At 42.1% G+C, this 18492-nt stretch overlaps 1 protein-coding gene across 2 annotated transcripts; it reads right to left on the bottom strand.

The window, feature by feature from the left end:
• Positions 1–8: 8 nt before the first annotated feature.
• Positions 9–15112, bottom strand: zgc:101731 (SNARE_SNAP25N and SNARE_SNAP23C domain-containing protein). Of its 2 annotated transcripts, XM_046074758.1 has the most exons (8): positions 15020–15112; positions 10672–10815; positions 6460–6501; positions 6083–6131; positions 3793–3904; positions 3047–3193; positions 2739–2883; positions 9–1379 (listed from the first exon to the last, which is right to left on the bottom strand). In XM_046074758.1, exons 2-8 carry the CDS (start codon positions 10741–10743, stop codon positions 1314–1316), a joined length of 633 nt encoding a protein of 210 aa, XP_045930714.1. In that variant the 5' UTR covers positions 10744–10815; positions 15020–15112; the 3' UTR covers positions 9–1313. The 2 variants fall into 2 exon arrangements, with proteins under 2 accessions (XP_045930714.1, XP_045930716.1); XM_046074760.1 differs by lacking the exon at positions 15020–15112 and having other exon boundaries at positions 3793–3899; positions 10672–10809.
• Between the last annotated feature and the right edge of the window lie 3380 nt (positions 15113–18492).

Genomic DNA, 18492 nt, shown 5'->3' with positions numbered 1-18492 from the left:
CTTGCAATTATCTTCACCCTCCTGTGAGAAAAGTATGGAGGCCTTGTTCAGGTGAGCCAAGGTCACCAACTGCTTTGTGCTAACATATAATTAATAACCACACCATTAAACAAACCATTGATTCCAGCATTACTCCACGACACACAAGACTGGCTGCTTGTGAACAACAACGACAGAGCAGCTACAAAAAAGTCACACAAAAGATCTAATTGGCTATAATGAGAAACACAAAAAGCACAACACAATAACATTTTCTCTTTTCAACAAATGCTGTGATTCCTGTTAGTTTGACAGTGTAAGTGAGATCAAATCCCCCCTCCTTCTTCTTATGGAATAAGATTAAGAAAAACAAACCAACCCATCGTGATTTCACCACCATTTTATATCAACACGGAGAAGAAAGAAGATGGGAGGGAGGTCAGGAGGAGCAGGTTCCCTGTTTGCTCCGCTTGGTGTCGCCAGAGATCCTCCTCTGGGGACAAATGCGTGTTTCCTTCTTGTGGGCAAAACCCTGCAGCGCCTGCAGAGGGCGCCATCATGCACGTGTTTCACCCTCTGTGCAACATTTCAGCCTAGAGGAAGGGGGGAGGGGTGTGTGGGTTACACTCATGTTTACATTGGGAAATAAACTGGTTGCTGGTAGTGTATTTGTTCTTTTGAGAAATGTGGACATATATTCTGCACACAGAGTTATCCTTTAGTTTTTTTAAATATCTGTCCGGTACAAGAGAAAGGCCACACGCCCCGGCCCACGGAGTCGCTCTTCGCTGTGCTGCTCTCCACATGTTCACCTTTTGTGAAATGATTTCTTGATTTATATGATTTGGTTGTTGTCTGATTGTGCTCTCTGCTGCTGCTGCTGGTGGTGATGGTGCCGCTGCACTGACCCAGTTTCCCCACAGGGATCTGATCTAACTCTCTGCTGAGTGACCGCAGAGGCCACCTTGAGGGGAAATACGAAGTGTGAAATGCAAAGCGACAAAGGCCTTGCTGTGAAATCCCCACAGAAATAGAGTCATAATAATCACGCGACACCTTTCAAAAAGGGTTATGTCATATCCGTGTCACAGCAAAGACTATACCTAGAATAAATAGGAATACTATAACACGAGATAATGAACACTTCATGGGTCTCTGTAACCTCACTACTGACTGTAGCAGAGAAATAACATCCAGCAAGTTTTCACGATGAAAACACTATGACCTACATTTAAAGCATGGAATGACGGCGGCAACACTTTGGCACAGCATGCAAAAGCATAGTAACTGCAGGTAGTAGGGAAAAAATAGAGTGAAATGGAAGAGCGCTCCTTCTATCGTTTCATGAGGTTGTTGGCTTTCTGGTTGGCAGCGTCGATGCGGGACATGTTGAGAATGGCCTGCAGAGAGAGAAAAGAACAGGAAGTGAACCTGGAGGACAGAACCTGTCAGGGTCTGTCTTTCAAATTAAAGTTTGCTTTACTGCAAATACTTCCCAAAGCAGGCTGTGCACTAAATCAATGTTCAGATATTGCTATATACTATAGTATAGAAATATTAAAAAGAAAAAAAACATGTTTTTCGTAGATCTATCTTTTCTCTTCACGGAAAATAAAAACAACAACATAAAAAGACACAATTATGCATTTACTCTACTTATTAAAGCCGGGGTAGGCACGGTTTGCTGCTTCATGAAGCCGCTGCTCACCAGTTTTGGTCAGTGTGTGTGGAAATGAAACAGTAAAGCAGATCGGAGTTAGTATGTGTAATCTGACTTTGGTCGCCGAACGTCCGTATAAGAGTTAGAAAAGTAATTTGTGCATTTATCATGCTCGACTAGACTACTGTAATATTTTATATGTTGGATTGGACCGGTCATCAGCTAGTCCAGAATGCAGCCGCTCCACTTCTAACTGGGAACATTACTCCAGTTTAGCTTCGCTCCACTGGCTTCCTGTACGCTTTAGGATTGATTTTAAGATTTTATTGTGTTTTGAAGGTGTTAAATGGGTTGGCACCTTCTTATTTATCTGATCTTTTACTTCTTTACACTCCTGTCAAAGCGCTGAGGTCGTCCAATCAGATGCTCCTCGATGTTCCCACATCCAGGTTAAAAAACAAAGGTGGCCGAGCCTTTTTGGTGGCTGCTCGTAATCTCTGGAATATTTGATATATTCAAATAGGAAGTCCTTGCTTAATACCCTCCTCTACTTGTTGCCTTTCAATTTGGATTGAGTTGTGACACCTTTTCTACCCTCTTTGTTTTGTGTATCCTGAGCTTGGAAAGCACTTTGGTGAACTATGGTTGCTTTTAAATGTGCTATGTAAATACATTTGATTGATTGACTGACGAGACTACTGCTGCATTTAATCAGTGGCATCAGACACTGTAAAGCGGTGGTAGGTGTGGATGTGAAAGTGAACGGTTGTGTGCGTCTTTTAGCAACCTGTCCAGGTGCACAGCGTCAACGTGTGCCAGGATACGCTCTCAGCCCCTGCAACCCTGCGCAGTATCAGCAGTATATTTAATGGATGGATGGATTTATCATTTCATTTATCACATATTATCATATTGTTTTCCTCTTTTCTGGATTATGTAACACTGTGATTAGTGGTGTTTCTGTTATGATTGGTTTGTTTCATAACTCCTGTCTGCAAAAAATATATTATTATATATTTTCTGATATTTGGTGGTGTTCTGTGACGTACTGTGATGTCTGTTGATACCTCATGAAACAGCGCTAAAGGCTGGAATGTACCTTTCCCTGTATGCGGTCGATCTGGACGTTCTGCGTGTCTATCTCGTTGCTCATGTCCAGGGCCATGCTCTTCAGATTCCCGATGATGCTGCCGACATGCGTCAGGTTCTCCTCCATCTCGTCCTCGCGGGCATCCTTAGTCACCCTGAGATTGAGCAGAACAAAACGCGTGTGTGTGTGTGTTTGTGATAACGTCCTGTGTTTGGCCAGCTGCCGGTGTGACTGATGACTGGGTAGTATTACATTACGCCACACAGCTGCCTCTCCTACACACTTCATTAAACTCTCCTATTACGATCTCTCTCTACCTCCCTATGTATCCTCCGCTCATGATCATTTGCTCCCTCTCATCGACGACTCGAGACGACGGCGGCTGATTGGACATGACGCCATCTTGACCGGAAGCTCCGCCCCAAACTGCCTTGTACGCCCCGCTTTCCTCAAAGGCCTTCAGTCTCAGAGAGAGAGAGAGAGAGAGAGAGAGAGAGAATGACCTTATCAATTCCTTTTTATTGTGAGTTCAGCCAGTTAAATGTGATGCACAGGAGCCACGCTGTACCCATGCTAGTACCAAGAGGCTCCAGCACAACATTTTCTTTTTTATTAGAATACAGGCTTGGATTTCTCAAATCTGCTTCCAGCTCAAGTGCCTGTTGGTAATGCATGCATGGTACTTTTCCAGTGTAGGCACAGCAGCGGTTGCTTTATACAGCAGAGATCAAAATATGTTGTAAGATGATATCTAAACAGCTGAAAATCCTTTCAGCAGCAAAGCAAGCCAAGAGCAACAAAAGAAAGCTTAAGCATCTAAAGTATGAAAACTAGTGGTGGCGGAAAATTCATTTAAGCAAGTGTTTGTCTATGTAGATTTTCCATATGCTCTATCCAATGAACGACACTAAATGAAATTATGAAACAGAATAGATCATGATGTCACTACTTCAAATGAAAACTGATTGCAATCTTCTGGTGATCATCATATCCTTACCTCAGAATAATGTGCACCAATCAAACACACACACACACACACACCTCCACCTCCACCTCCACCTACTTATCACAGGAGCAGAGGCCACAGCACTTGCCCAAGTCAGTCAGGTTTTTCTCGGCCTCCTTCATGTCAGAATTGATCTGATCCAAGCCCTCCTCTACACGCTCCAACTGCTCTATGAGAGGAGAAGGAGCAGTGGGGGATGGGGGAGGAGGATGGAGGAGAAGGCAGGGGAAGTGGAAGAAAGGAAGAACAAAGGTGGACATGGGGAAGAAGGGGGAAGGGCAAGACAGAGGGGGAGAAGTGGGAAAAAGAAAGGAGGTGGGAGAGGACGGTGAAAGTACAAGTGAAGTATGGGTGAAGAAGGTGAAAAGAGGGGGAGGAGAGCCAGCAAGAAAAGAGGTAAACAAAAGAGGAGGAGACAGGACAATAGAACAAATGAAAGGAGAGGATGGTGGAGGGGAGCAGAGAAGGAAGGCAAAACAAAATCCAAAACAGAAAGAAATCACCAACTATTTCCCAAAAGCCCCGCAGCTGAACTGATAAACCAGCCACCGTTAAGTGAACACGACACGTCCGAAACTAAAAAGCAAACATTTACACTCACAAATCATAACTAACTCTGAAGCAAACAGGGCCCTACTATGGCTGTTATAGTGCCCAGTTCCATTTTGGTTGAATTGGACTGAGGTATAATGTTAATGGAAGATTGGACCTGAGGAGGGTTAATGAGGTGTGTTTGACTGCAGAATGATATCTCCAGTATTTGTACTAGCTGACATAAAAATGCATATGGGTGCATTTAAAGAGTTTAACTTGTTCCAGAAACGACGTGACAAAGGTGAATATAGCCATAATCTGTTATTTCCCCCCTGTATTTTATACTGTACTAAACGCTTAAAATAGAAAAGAGTTAAATAATGACTACATTTAAGTAGCAATCGAGTGTGTTTGTGCACATACGTTTTGTATTTATCTCCTAATGTCTACTTTATTGTGCAATTACTTATTAAAAACACAGAAATAAAGAATCAAGTGCATGCTCATGATGGGAATTGTTGGATCTCTGTAAATAATATTACAAAGAGTACGGTCTAAGCCTGCTCTGCAACAATCAGCCATAACATTATGACCACTGACAGGTCAAGAACACTGGGATGTATGAGGCAGCAGGTGAACATTGTGTCCTCGTAGTTGATGTGTTAGAAGCAGGAAAAATGGGCAAGCTTCTGAAAAAGTTGATGCTGGTTCTGATAGAAAGGCGCCAGAACACACAGAGCAGACACAGTGAAGTCCAGGCCTCGACGGGTCAGGGCGAGACCTACCAGCAGGTGGTCATAATGTTATGGCTGATCAGTGTATATGAAAAGTGCAATGAGATAACTTCTGTTATGAACTGGCGCTTTATAAATAAAATAAAATTTAATTGATTGGGTAACTATGTCCATATACCTCCTTGAAGGGGGCATTGTGCAGTAATTCAGTAAGTAATTCAGAAATGACAGAGAGGTCAACATTTCTTGATTAATAGCAGTAAAAGAGGCATTAACGCATCAAGAGTAAGCGTTGTTGTTGTGGAACCGAAAGCCAATAAACACCTTATTTCAAGCTCGTTTAATGGAACTGGGCACCAGTGTGGGTTTCATAGGCCACCAGTTGGGGGAAGATGTGGATCCCAGAAACCAGACCTACTTCCTGATTGGCCAGATACAAAGACCACAGCACTGAGCCATGTCTGTCAGATTCTTCTCTGCCTCTCTCATGTCCCTGTTGATGGAGTCCATGCCCTCCTCAACACGCTCCAACTGCTCTGTTAGGAACACGAGTTTTATGGTGGTGGCTTTTATGGTGAGCAAAATGCAACAGATAGTTTCAACAGACTGATCTGAACGGTCAAGAGCATGGTCAGGCAGACATTGAGAGACAACCTCCGTAAATCAAAGCTCATGCCAAACCTCAGATGTCCTGTAGTGTTCACAAGTGGCGCACAACAGCTACCCATGCACATGAACTATTAATCTTCAAGTGGACTGACTGGAAAGACACAGAGAAGCTAACTTGGCCATCTGGCAGAAATGAATTTGTCAATTGACTATTAAGCAAACATAAGTATGAAATGACAGCACAGTAACAATCCATGTGCATCCTTGTTAAAACACTACTGAAACACATCTAATGTGTAAAGAGGACAGTTTTGGAGTTGTTACACAGCAAAGCAGTTTGTCCTGCTTCCCGTCTTTGCACTAAACTGGGATGACAGTAAAAGTGATCTCTTCATCTACGTCTTAGTAAGTTCATAGGTAGATATCCTAAAATATTGAAGCAATATAAGAATTCAAATAGAACCGATTACCTCCTTGTTCATCCAGCATGACCAAAGCTCTGATCCCAGCATCTTTACTCTGGAGGAAGGAGCACATAAAACCACATAAATACAAAATACAAATTACTAGTAGTGAGCTGTTACATCCACGATTTCCCTTCTTGGTCATTTTTAAAACTCTGTGGTCGTTTAAACGTGCAAGCATCGATGGAAATTTCAATTGCTATTCCATGACCACACGACAATACTATAAGTATTGATCTTTATAGAAATAAACCAAATCATGATGAGGTTTTCTTCTCTCTGATACTTCATGTCTTTTTTTATGACTTTTAATCGCTGTAAGGTTCACTAGCTCTTTGAATATATATTCTACACAGTATGCAAAGTTGTATGTGTGTATATACCTCCTCAACCAGCTGCACCATCCGCCTTGTGCTCTCCAGGGACTGAAAGACATAAACATTTAGCAGTGCGGATTGTGAGGCTCTGTCATGGTTAGCACAGGGAAAAAGGGAAACTAGAAATGGGTTATAATTTATTTAACTGCTCTGTAAATTAATCATGATTTCTAGGGAATCTTCCTGACAACACTGCCTAATTTTGCGCTAATTACAGTCAAAACAGAGACATTGTTCAAATTGTACAGTTCCAATGAATAAATTCCAGCTAAATGTTAATTTAGCGTAACCCAGACAATTCTTTTGTCATTGCAGAAGGTCAGCTGAACATACTGATATGGGTAATTCATCCACAGGCAATTCAGCATGTAACAAAAAGTTAGTTTCAATAGAGCAATTATTTCAAGTAAATCACTCTGGAAATGAGCTTTTTAAACAAGACACAACAAACGTATCCCATCTTTCATCTTCTTCACAAAATACTGGGAATCATTAGCGGATGTATAAAATTAAAAATATATTCAGTCAAAACACAGGGTTAGAGCTTACCATTCCTAATCTGACTGACAGGTTGTTAATGTTTTCTAAAGCAGTTACACTTCTCTTTCGGCAGGGCTAAATTATACTGAACAAAATTATAAAAGCAACACTTTTGTTTTTGCCCCCATTCATCATGAGCTAAACTCAAAGATCTAAGACTTTCTCTATGTACACAAAAGGCCTATTTCTCTCAAATATTGTTCACAAATCTGTCAAAATGTGCGAAGTTGCAGTCAGGTCGAGATCCCAATGAGGACGACGAGCGTGCAGATGAGCTTCCCTGAGACGGTTCCTGACAGTTTGTGCAGAAACTCTTTGGTTATTGCAGCAGCTGTCCGGGCGGCTGGTCTCAGACCATCTTGGAGGTGAAGATGCTGGATGTGGAGGTCCTGGGCTGGTGTGGTTACACGTGGTCTGCGGTTGTGAGGCCGGTTGGATGTACTGCCAAATTCTCTGAAACGTCTTGGGAGACGGCTTACGGTGGAGAAATTAACATTCAGTTCACGGGCAGCAGCTCTGGTGGACATTCCTGCAGTCAGCATGCCAACTGCACGCTCCTTCAAAACCTGAGACATCTGTGGCGTCGTGCTGTGTGATGGAACTGCACATTTTAGTCAGTAAGATAGTGGGATGGTATGTGAATCTTGTAAATGGTATGGTAAAGTATACACTATTACAATCTGGCCTGCGCTTAAATGCCCCTATTGCCAAAAAAGCAGGTATAAGAACTCCTTCATCCCTGTCTCCATTCAAGCCTCAAATGCCAATAGCAGAAGGAGGTAACCACCATATTGATGTAGGGGGATGGTTGACGATGAGCATGTCAACAAGAGACTGGGGCAATTAAGTGTATATATTGGTTTTAGAATGTACTGAGATGTATTATATCCTATCTGTGGTATCTTGTTTGCAGTGAATATATTTTATCTAGAGTAAAAGTTGTGCAAAGTATCATATTGGTAGTGTGGGATATTTGTTGTAGTGCAGAATATTAGCGGTGTGATATATTGTAAAAGGCCTGCATATAGTTCATTCGTCAGACTGAGACAGATACTTTGGGAAATGGTGATGTATATCACACAATTTTTATATTTCAGTATAAGGGTCAATGTGTTTTTTCTATCATTTATAGGACCTGGGTAGCAATAGGGGTCATTTATGGCCTGCTCCAGACAAGCTAGGACGACCACGGTTGCATTGGTGTAAGGAAACTGGTGTATAGGTTCACTGCTGTGTGTTTCTGTATTATATTGCTTGTCCACGTCATATTCTCTTTGGTATTTGTTGGGTGTTAATATTCCTGCTGCAGCACAAATTGCCCATTTGGGACAAATAATAAAAACTGATTGATTTTCGAGTGGCCTTTTATTGTGGCCAGCCTAAGGCTGTCCTGAGGTTGTCTGTGGCCATGCCTTTTCTGTTTTTTCTCTGTTTATGGGTTTTGGGTTCTTGATTCTGTGGTTTGGGTTTTGTATTTACTTTTTAGTTCTATCATCTGTTGAGTTTAGGTTACTGTGTGTTTACTCATTGATCAGTTCGGCATCTGTTATTTATCTGTCGGCGAGTGTTTAGTGGTGTTTTGGTATTTTCCTTCTTTCTGTTCTGTTCCTTGTTGAGTGTTGTCCTGTTTCCTGGTTGGTCCTGTCTCGGTTGCCTACCCCGGTCTGTGTAACAGTTGGTCCACGTTTCTTGTCTTGTGTTCTCTGTTTAGCTTTGTTTATTTCATTGTTCATTTGCAGGTTCTGTTTAGCTGACTTTGTGCCTGTCTGTCTCGTATCTTAGGTTTAGCCCTGCATTTGAGTTCTGTGCCTTAGTGATGTCTTTGTATCTACTCCTAGTTATGTGCTTCGGTTTGTGTTCCTTAGTGGTGTTAGTTTATTTGTGATCTGTCTCGTGTCTGGATTAGTTTGTTATTTATATCATTCTGATCTGTTACTACTTATTTTAATATGGCCCGTGTTCAGTGTTCAGCATCTTGTGTTAGGTCTGTTCCCCCTCAGTAATCTGCCTGCCTGCCAGTCTCTCTGTTTTCCCTGCTGTCTCTCTGCCTGCCGGTCTCGTTAGCCCTGATCCCTGTCACCTGTGTTGCTCCCTCCCTACGTTCCCTATACGTTTGGTCATAGTTGACTGTGAGAAGTGCTCACTAACAATATTTGTCTTGGAGAAAGTCTTTGAAAAACAAAAGTGTTGCGTTTATAATTTTGTATGATCAACTTAGTAATGCACAAAAGGTGTACACACATGACTGTGTTCTCATTTATATGAATGCCAATATGAATAGACATGTCATTAATATAGATGTAAAGTACAAAATATACAGATTGGGCCTGTTAACCACCCTGAACCTTTAGAAAGTAAACACACAGCAGCCATGTGGTTTATACAGTACTGCCGGTCTCTCTCTCTCTCTCTGTGTATTGTGTAAATATCTTGCTAATCCCTGGGGACATCCCCACCGGGGGGATGATGAGGTGACAAATGGCTTTGACCTGCAGTAGCCTCTAAACCCCATGGAGTGTGTGTGTTCGGCACAGCCCCATACTGACTGTATAAGCTCACCCGTGCCTGATGTTTCTCTGCAGATTGTTGCACTGGGAGACGAGCTGCCTCTATAGCAACCAGGTAAGCAAGGTGTCCTTGAAGGGAGACTCCTCTCGAGCACTGCGCTGTCCTCTGTAGATCACCCTTGTGTGTGGTGTTTGACATTTTGTGTAGTTTATGTCTCTTTTCTTGTCACCTTCATTTTTGTTCTCTTGGCCAAAGTCATGTTGCGATTGTTTTGCTGGACGTGGCGATATGATTGGGATGCTATTTGACGATGTTGTGATCTTGGTGGCATTCTAATGAACTGGTCAGCCTTAGCGCATTTACTTCTTCTTGTGTTGTTTTTAACTATGACCTGCCAAGGGACTGCAGATGTGAATTAACTTGAAGCTATAATCTGGTACAGTGCATCAAATTTACCAGAAGTAATTGGACAACAGACTGTTCAGCTGCTCTCAAGGCAGGTGTGTGTTGTTCCATTGCTTTTCCACTGGCCTAGAGTTTGGAATCAGTTGCTGGTATCAGTCAAAATGAGCAATCAGTTAAGAAGGCCACTGAGAGGCTGAAAGTCTTTTTCAGTCATTTATTAAAATCAACTGTTGGGTACGTCCTTAAAAAAGACCACACGCTGGTAATCTGAGCAATAAGAAATGGCCTGGTAGATCCCAGAAGACAACTTGCCAATACACTACTGTAGTGGATGACAGTATAATCTTTTCCCTCGTGCAGAAAACCACATCAAGAAGAGACTTTCTCAGAACAACTGCAGAGGGTTAACCACAAGATGCAAAACTGAAGAACCGAAAGGCCAGGTTACAGTTCAGCTCTGGTACAAGATCTTACGGACTGATGAGACACAGATAAACATGTACCAGAGTGGAAAGAGGAAAAAGAACAGTCCATTATCCTATTCATACCACCTTGTCCGTAAAAATGTTGCTCAGGTTCAGGCCTCTAACCCAAATTTTCCAGCCATCTAGCGGACACACACACCTCGAGCGCAAATAAGGGCTTTGGGACGGCCTGCAAGATGGCGGAGCGGAACAACTTCCGGTTCAAGCGAGGAGCGAGGAAACGACAAATAAGAGACTGGAGAAGCAGCCAAGATGTTCTAGAAAAAAATCCATTACTTACCTCATCTGTGACCTGATTGGCTCTCCTCTGCAGCTCCTGCTGCTCTGTCAGGATGGGTGGGTCTGACGCCATGTTGGCCCTCTGTGTGTGTGTGTTCAGTCCCAGGTGACCGGATTAGGCTGCAGCATCAGGTGGTTTTGACACCTGGAGAGCAGAGTGACACCGTCATTATTTATAATGACCGACAACAGAACATGCCAGAAAGACCAGCTGACAGACTATAAAAACAGTTCATTTCAATTTACTTCACCAAAATCCACTCTATACTGATTTCCATGGAGACCTGGGTATGCACATTAAAAACAAACAATGAGACGATTAAAAGACATTAAACAGTTGGTACAGTCTGATGATCAGGCGTACTGGAGTCCAGATTTCCATTTGAAAGCCCGCAGACTAAATCTGTCCGATTCCAGATGTCGGCACCGCGATACTGACGGCTGCTGTTCAAATGTAGCATTCAGTGATTTCACTACCATGAATTAGGTTTTCAGATCAGATTTACCAACCTGTAAGTATAATAATATGTGCAATACACTGACAACTCTTGTTGCAGACTTTGTCGTCTGTGCATCGTCAGAGAAATCATGTACCATTATTTCTTGTGTTTCGTCATGACTGCATAAGATACAGAGCTTGTTTTGTTAGGAACAGCATCTATGTCGGGATCATTAAATAAATACAATGGGACTGTAAGAAAGCATGCTTAAAATGTGGGATCAGAAAACTATTTGTGACTCGGTAATGACTCTCACGTGATTAGCCCATTTTAACGCTCTCCTGAGTGTGCTGTAGCTGCAGTGCTGGAAAAGATGGCACGTTGTAGGTTTCTGGGAGCTGGTTCTCCTGACAACCAGCCGGTTAACACCGAGCATGCCACTTGGTTCATTAGCTGGTAACTAGTAAAATACTACAGCTGACCTGAAACTTCTCAATCCATCCATCTTGACTCCGTTTGAATAGCAAGGCTGTTACCCGTATGTTTGAAATAGCTGTTCATTTAAACCACGTCAGGGAATCGATTAACGGTCAAATGATCCATTTCTGAGTTGTTCAGTCTTGTACTTGAACTATAACAAAAACTACATTTTGAAGTCTGAGTTAAATTTTACCCGATGCAGTGCAATCAGATTCCTCATACCAAGCTGACTTGGGAAATTAGTTTTTTTGGTTGGATCTGAATTGAAAGGTCAGAGTTTATCTACCGACCCCTTTGAAATTCTGTTGCTAAGTAATAATCCTACATGGACATGTAGGAATTTTTTAATTATCCAGGACAAATTATTGAATTCCAGACATTTCGGTCCCTACAATCATACAAGCTGGTTCAGCTAGCTTTATGTTTGCAGTTTGATTGATAATTAGTTATTAGCATGCGCCTGATTCAGGTATATTTAGAATCTTTCCCCTCTCTCTAATCCCAATGTCATAGTCCAACCAGGTGTTGGGTCCTCACAATATCATAAAAAACATTTCCTCTCCCCGCTGTAGCCCATCCACACACACACTTTTCTTTTTTAGAAATTGAAAAGAAATGCGTGTTATCAGGCTGGAGCGCCGTAATTAGGCCTAACCACTAATCACCACCTGCTGGAATAAAGAAGAGGAAGGAGGGGCAGCAGAGAAGGAAAGAAGAAAGGCTTCTGATGTTCTTTGGTGCAAACTGAGAAGGTACTGTAGCTAAATAACATACTGATAATATCCATTAACTGATGAATCATTCAGTTTATAAATGACAAGGCAATGAAACATCTCAGAGACCACATTGAAAGGTAATCATTGTATAATGAAAGGAAAGCAAATCATGACAAGTGTTTGGTATTTTTCCAGCTGACTGACATAAAGCATCAGTTATTAAGAAGGGAATCAGTTTGAATAATGACTAACACAACTTGTTTAAACACTAATGAAGACACTTTCCCTAAAACAGTCAAGTGTGTTTGAGACTCATTACCCATGCATCTACTTGCGCTCCAGTACTGTATAACCAGTACTAAATTTTATTCAGGGCTTGTACCAGAATAGCTTTACACGGTTTAATTTCATTTGTCATATTGCACATTGCTGCAGCTCCTCTTTTCACCCCGTGTGTCCCTTTAACTACCGAGTGAAGCATCTCATTTCTGTTTGAACTTTGTTAGGAGTTGCACGTGTACAGTATCTAATTAGGGCCAACTAGTCAGTCAGGAGCAGAGAAGGGCGGGTCCTGACAAGCAAGGTAGTGTGAGGAAGCCGCTTCAGCCGGTAACCGTGGCTTCGATTTAGCCGAACATGTTCGAGGCCGAGTCTGATCCTGAAACACGGGCAGAACCACCTGAACCAGCTTCTCAACCTGGAGTTGAACCTTTCAGAGTGGCGAGTTATTAATCTGTAACAAATTTATCTTTCATAAATGGCTTTTTAACTGCGGACTGTCTCTACATCACAGTAACAGTTTGATGTCGACTTACTACCTGCAGGGTCTCTAACGGTATTTTAACTTCATATTTAACTAGCTTGGTTTGAGGGCGCGCCACACTAGCCGCTAGGCGAGCATCACGACGCGTGATAGGTTACGGAAGTAAAGGCCGGATTACAATCCAGCTGTTTTCAGGCAGGTCAGGAGCAGAGTTTTCTGTGGGAGATGGGAACTCGCTTTGGGCTGGACTGTTATTTGTTTATCTCCCCCTCCTCCCTTAGAGTGTGAGTGTATTCAGGTAATGGAGAACAGGTGGGCACACTGGATTGGTCCTGCCCAGCTGATTGCTGCCTCCTAATTGGTCAACTGGATGACAGCAGCCATTTTAAGCCTGTGTACAGGGTGTGTGGTCGGTGTTCAGTGTGAGCAGAGAACTGTTGTGAGCATATTCGACTTTGTAAGTGAATCTGTGTAGTGAACACTTTGAACAGCTGATTATTGCTGTTGACAACCTTGTTTTGTTTTACATACAGATTTTCTTTGTTGTTCAGCTACTAGCAGTTTAGCAGGAGTGAGAAGCCCTTTTTCTTGGCACCATTTTGTCTGCTGTTTTGGTATCAGAAGCCTAGTTTAGAGATTTGTCTGTCTTTACTTTTTGGTTTAGGTTTCTTGGAGTGTTTTGGGCACTGCTCATTTAGCTAATATAACTGCTAAATTGTATTTCCTGTGTTTTGGCCTTGCTTGGGAAGAGTGAGAAGCCACACCTTTTTATGTTGCATCCAAGATACCCCCAGACCTTAGGACGTATCAAAACCTATTACATGCACAAAAAAGATACACAATGAAGAAAAGGGAAAAAGCCAAAAATGACCTCTTTAAGTTATACAGTTCCAGATTTCTAAACTCCTAGCTATGCTGTCAAAAGATGGATCAGAAAATCCAAGTTTGGGGCAAAAGCAGAGCATAATAAATATCAGGAATTCTCTTTAAGCATCGAAGCCCAGCCACACTTTATGATTAGGTCAACAGTTCATATCTAAAGTGGGCACTGAAGCACACTGTGTGTTGATGGCCAACTCGGTGCATTACCAGAGGATGCAGAGGAAGTTCCATCTCCTTTTTATCACAGTCAACATTTGTTTGTTGGTTTTTGTAACCAGCATGAGTCGTTGTTTTTCCAAAGAGAAAGCGACCTCGGGCACTTAAATCATATTGGCACACATTGAAATCACATCACCATCTTGGCAGGGAGACCTGAGCAGTGAACAGTCAGACGGGGCAGCCAGGTTTGTGAACAAGCAGATAGTAAACAATAAAGCCTTCGTGACAGCTGCTGCGCATTGTGACCTAACCTCAACACTACCTGCACTATGCCTCTGCACTGACCTGCGTCCCACCTTACAGAGAACTCATGTGTGAGAGCCTTTAAGACCTCACCACTGGGCTGCAAACTCCCACGTCAACCTTTAGACATCACACATGTCCATTTTATCTACAGTCTGTGGGTGCTGACATGGTTACTTTAACTGTGTATTTTACACTTTAATTCATTAACATTGAGGTTGATGATGAATCAGGTGGTATAAATCTTTAATAAGCCATATTATACTCTTTCACACTGTCCACACACCTGTACTGAAAGACACATCTGTCCATCTGCTGCTGAACAGCTCACTGTTCTTACGGATCACATTAAGAGAACAGAGAGATACAGACTCTCATCGGAAGCTTTTTACGGCACGACAGTTACTTCTATTCACTTTGCCTTTACTTGATGCGATCTGCAGTTAGTGTACTTCAAAACATTTTCTCTCTCTTTTAGCAAACTCTGAAAATATATTTCACCACTTCGCTGCCGCTTTTTTCATTTCCACTTCACAACGCGTAACTATCGTCAGCTTGCATTCAGTGAAAGTGAGCTGAAACGGCGGACAGTTAAAAGCTTCTCACCTTTCTGCAGCTCTTCTTCAGCTTCTCTTTGACTTCGTGTCCGGATTATAAGCTTTAAACGATCCGCAGTCTGCGGAAGAAACCTGTTGTTCCTCCTCCCTTGTTCCTCTTCAGCATCTCTGCCCCCCCCGAACCGAACCGGCCCCGCCCCTCAGCAAACACGCACCAGTGTCAACACACTAACACTAAACTTTAGGAAATGAAAGGGATAATATTAAATAGTCATTATGGGAAGTTTGAAAGGTCGTGTCAGATTTAGAGCTTGATATTAAAAAGATCTGATGAAAAACCTAAAATAGCATGTAAACATTTCAGTACTAAATAACATACACACACCAGTGATCCCATCAGAGGAGGAGATTTCCTCTCTGATATGAATATACAAAGATATAATGTAAAATAAAAACCTTTAAATTAATTTCATACTACTACTCTCTCTATATAAAGAATCAGTTGACCACGAACTGAAACTAAACCAGAAGCTACCAACCTTTTTGGCTGGTGGCCCCTTAAAAAAAGAACTATATCTACTGATTTGACCGGAACAACTTCTTGTTTTTCCGTTATTACATTTTGGCTTCAAGAGACAAATTGATCTGTAAAAGTCCCACAATAAAAAAGCAAAGATTCAAGAAAAATCCTAATATCTTTCGATTCTTTGTGGGCTTTTTTGACCTCAAGGTTGGGAACTATGGACCTAAACAATGACCCTAGATAATTCAGAAGAACAGGTTAATGGTTCTCACTGGCAAGCCTGCCACTGCCCAGATACCAAGATATTTTCTGATGCATATTAAGATTGTTTTGGATGTTCTGCCTCAGATGTGTGAAGTGATCCACTGTTTGGCATCAAATGTTTGTTCTGACCAGAAAGAAAAGTTTAAAGCATAATTAACCAGCTGGTTTCTTCTTCAAAAATCAGCCTCTAAACATGAAAGAAATAATGATTTGACATTTATCTCGTGATAACATTTCTGGTCACATCGCCCAGCCCTACTTACAAGTTAAAGTCTTGCATTGACTGTTTACTTAAGTAAAAGTATGAAGAACTGTCCTCAAACTAAAATCACTACAAACTCGACATCTGGTCTGTTTCGCGAGCTGCAGGTAACAATTTTATGGACATTTATTGAGCAGGTACCTATGGCTGGTACACATCATGACGTCAGCTTCATGGACAAATAGGACAAGAAGTAAACCAGTCAGCGATATATTTGCTGTGTCTTATTCTCTTGTCTAATGCAGAAGTGATCCAGACTATAGTTGAAAGCTGTGACACACGCTGCCTGGAAGCTCTTTCCTGCCTCTCACTGAAATGTAAAACATCACAAGTTCCTTCTTGTTGTTTGGAATAAACAGACAGTTTGAGAACATGTTAGCCACAGTCGCTGAAGTGATGTGGAGAAAAAGAAACATAATCCAGAAAACATTGTCATGTACGTTGTGTGACTTTATTCTCTTAAACATCCAGAGTCATTTTGGTAAAACAGTTTCAGCCTGATAAAAACTTAACTTACTTAATATAAAATATAGATATCTGTAACATGGGGACGTTATAGCGCCGCCGCCTGGCAGCCGCAGGACAGTGCACCGGCAGCGTCCGCTCCGCTTTGGTCCGAGTTAGATTCTTCCCGACTTGAGCTCTACGCTGGCGTTTTGGTCCCGTTACCATGACGAGATGGCTATTGCACATACATAAGCACACACAAGTGGAACGAGTGGAATGGGAGGGAGTGAGGGATGAGATGAAAGTAAATAAGTGTTGTGGAGAAGCTTCCCTGCGTCGCTTCAAGAGTACATGGTCAGCTGAAGCCACTGTGAGAGAGAAACAGAGCGTTAGTGAATCAGAAGGCTTTTTGTCCTCCTCACTTGTATTGTCTTTCTGAACATTGTTCTAACAGTCCAGCCTCCAGAATCTCAAAAATAAATATTGACACACGAGCCTTCAGTTACAGGCAACGTGAGGTTGATGTCACGCCGTGTTGAATTATGGGTAACATTTTATTTCTGCAGGCATAGCGTGAGGATGCTGCTCAATCCCTCTGCCCCGGCCGTGTTTTGATTTTCTGTTGCGAGCCTAAAAAACGTCGCCGTGGTCGCTTCAGTGCGGCTGCATCAAGATCTGCCGCAGCAGGTCACACAATCATCCAGGGAGGAAACTGGACAATGGAATATGTTTTTTAGCCTTTCCTTCGTGGAAAGAGCACAAAGGGAAGTGAAAACTTTAACCTGGGTAGGTACGCATAAAAAACAGCAACAGGAACAGCTCTTGTCATGTCAGTTTTAATTGCACATTTATTTTGAACAAGAGGGCCAAAACCAGACATCGTCTGCTGGATTTGGATCTACGTTGTTTATTGTTATTAGTTTGTTTCTTGGCAGAAGCATTCAGTTTCTCCCAGCAGTGTCTTTTTCCCTTCTCCATTTCTGTCCTTCTCCTTCAGATTTTACCAACTGAAACACTTTTTTGCCAAAAGGAACCACCGTCGTGACCTGCAGGCTCACAGGAAAACAGAGCGCGCACCTTAAAACATGGTGCCCGCATCCCAACATGCAACACTCTGTGACGTGCCTTCACATTCCCTCTTACTGTGTGGACGGCAGCAATAAGCTAAAAGAGCTGCAGAACTGCTCCCCTGATATCTTGCCCTGAGCATTGCCTCTCAGGCTACATACAAATTGCCGTATCTTACTGGCAAATGCTGTTGGGGTTGTATGTAGCTTGAAAGGAATACCTGTAGACTTCACTCAGGTTCCCACTACGTTTTTATTAATATATGTCCTAACGTATGCTAGCTCTGAACATCAGTCCAAACTAAAATAGTATTAGTGAAGAAAGGGGAACAATGAATTTAAGTATTACAATGTAGAGGTTTGCATTGCTTGTTACACATACAGTGATGGTCTTTTTTAACTTCATTTACAGTGCCTTGCGAAAGTATTCGGCCCCCTTGAACTTTTCGACCTTTTGCCACATTTCAGGCTTCAAACATAAAGATATAAAACTGTAATTTTTTGTGAAGAATCAACAACAAGTGGGACACAATTATGAAGTGGAACGAAATTTATTGGATATTTCAAACCTTTTTAACAAATAAAAAACTGAAAAATTGGGCGTGCAAAATTATTCAGCCCCTTTACTTTCAGTGCAGCAAACTCTCTCCAGAAGTTCAGTGAGGATCTCTGAATGATCCAATGTTGACCTAAATGACTAATGATGATAAATAGAATCCACCTGTGTGAAATCAAGTCTCCGTATAAATGCACCTGCTCTGTGATGGTCTCAGAGGTCCGTTTAAAGCGCAGAGAGCATCATGAAGAACAAGGAACACACCAGGCAGGTCCGAGATACTGTTGTGGAGAAGTTTAAAGCCGGATTTGGATACAAAAAGATTTCCCAAGCTTTAAACATCCCAAGGAGCACTGTGCAAGCGATAATATTGAAATGGAAGGAGTATCAGACCACTGCAAAT

This window comes from Micropterus dolomieu, linkage group LG17 (assembly GCF_021292245.1).
Source record: "Micropterus dolomieu isolate WLL.071019.BEF.003 ecotype Adirondacks linkage group LG17, ASM2129224v1, whole genome shotgun sequence".
Classification (NCBI taxonomy): domain Eukaryota; kingdom Metazoa; phylum Chordata; class Actinopteri; order Centrarchiformes; family Centrarchidae; genus Micropterus; species Micropterus dolomieu.
This window is presented reverse-complemented; position numbering and strand designations above follow the sequence as displayed.

Excerpts from the sequence above, each read along its gene's own strand:
- zgc:101731 (XM_046074758.1), bottom strand. The coding sequence starts at position 10,743 with ATGGCGTCAGACCCACCCATCCTGACAGAGCAGCAGGAGCTGCAGAGG. Across the intron at positions 6,132-6,459 it reads TGGTGCAGCTGGTTGAGGAG|AGTAAAGATGCTGGGATCAG; the intron begins GTATATACACAC and ends TCCTTCCTCCAG. Across the intron at positions 1,380-2,738 it reads TCGACCGCATACAGGGAAAG|GCCATTCTCAACATGTCCCG; the intron begins GTACATTCCAGC and ends CTCTCTCTGCAG.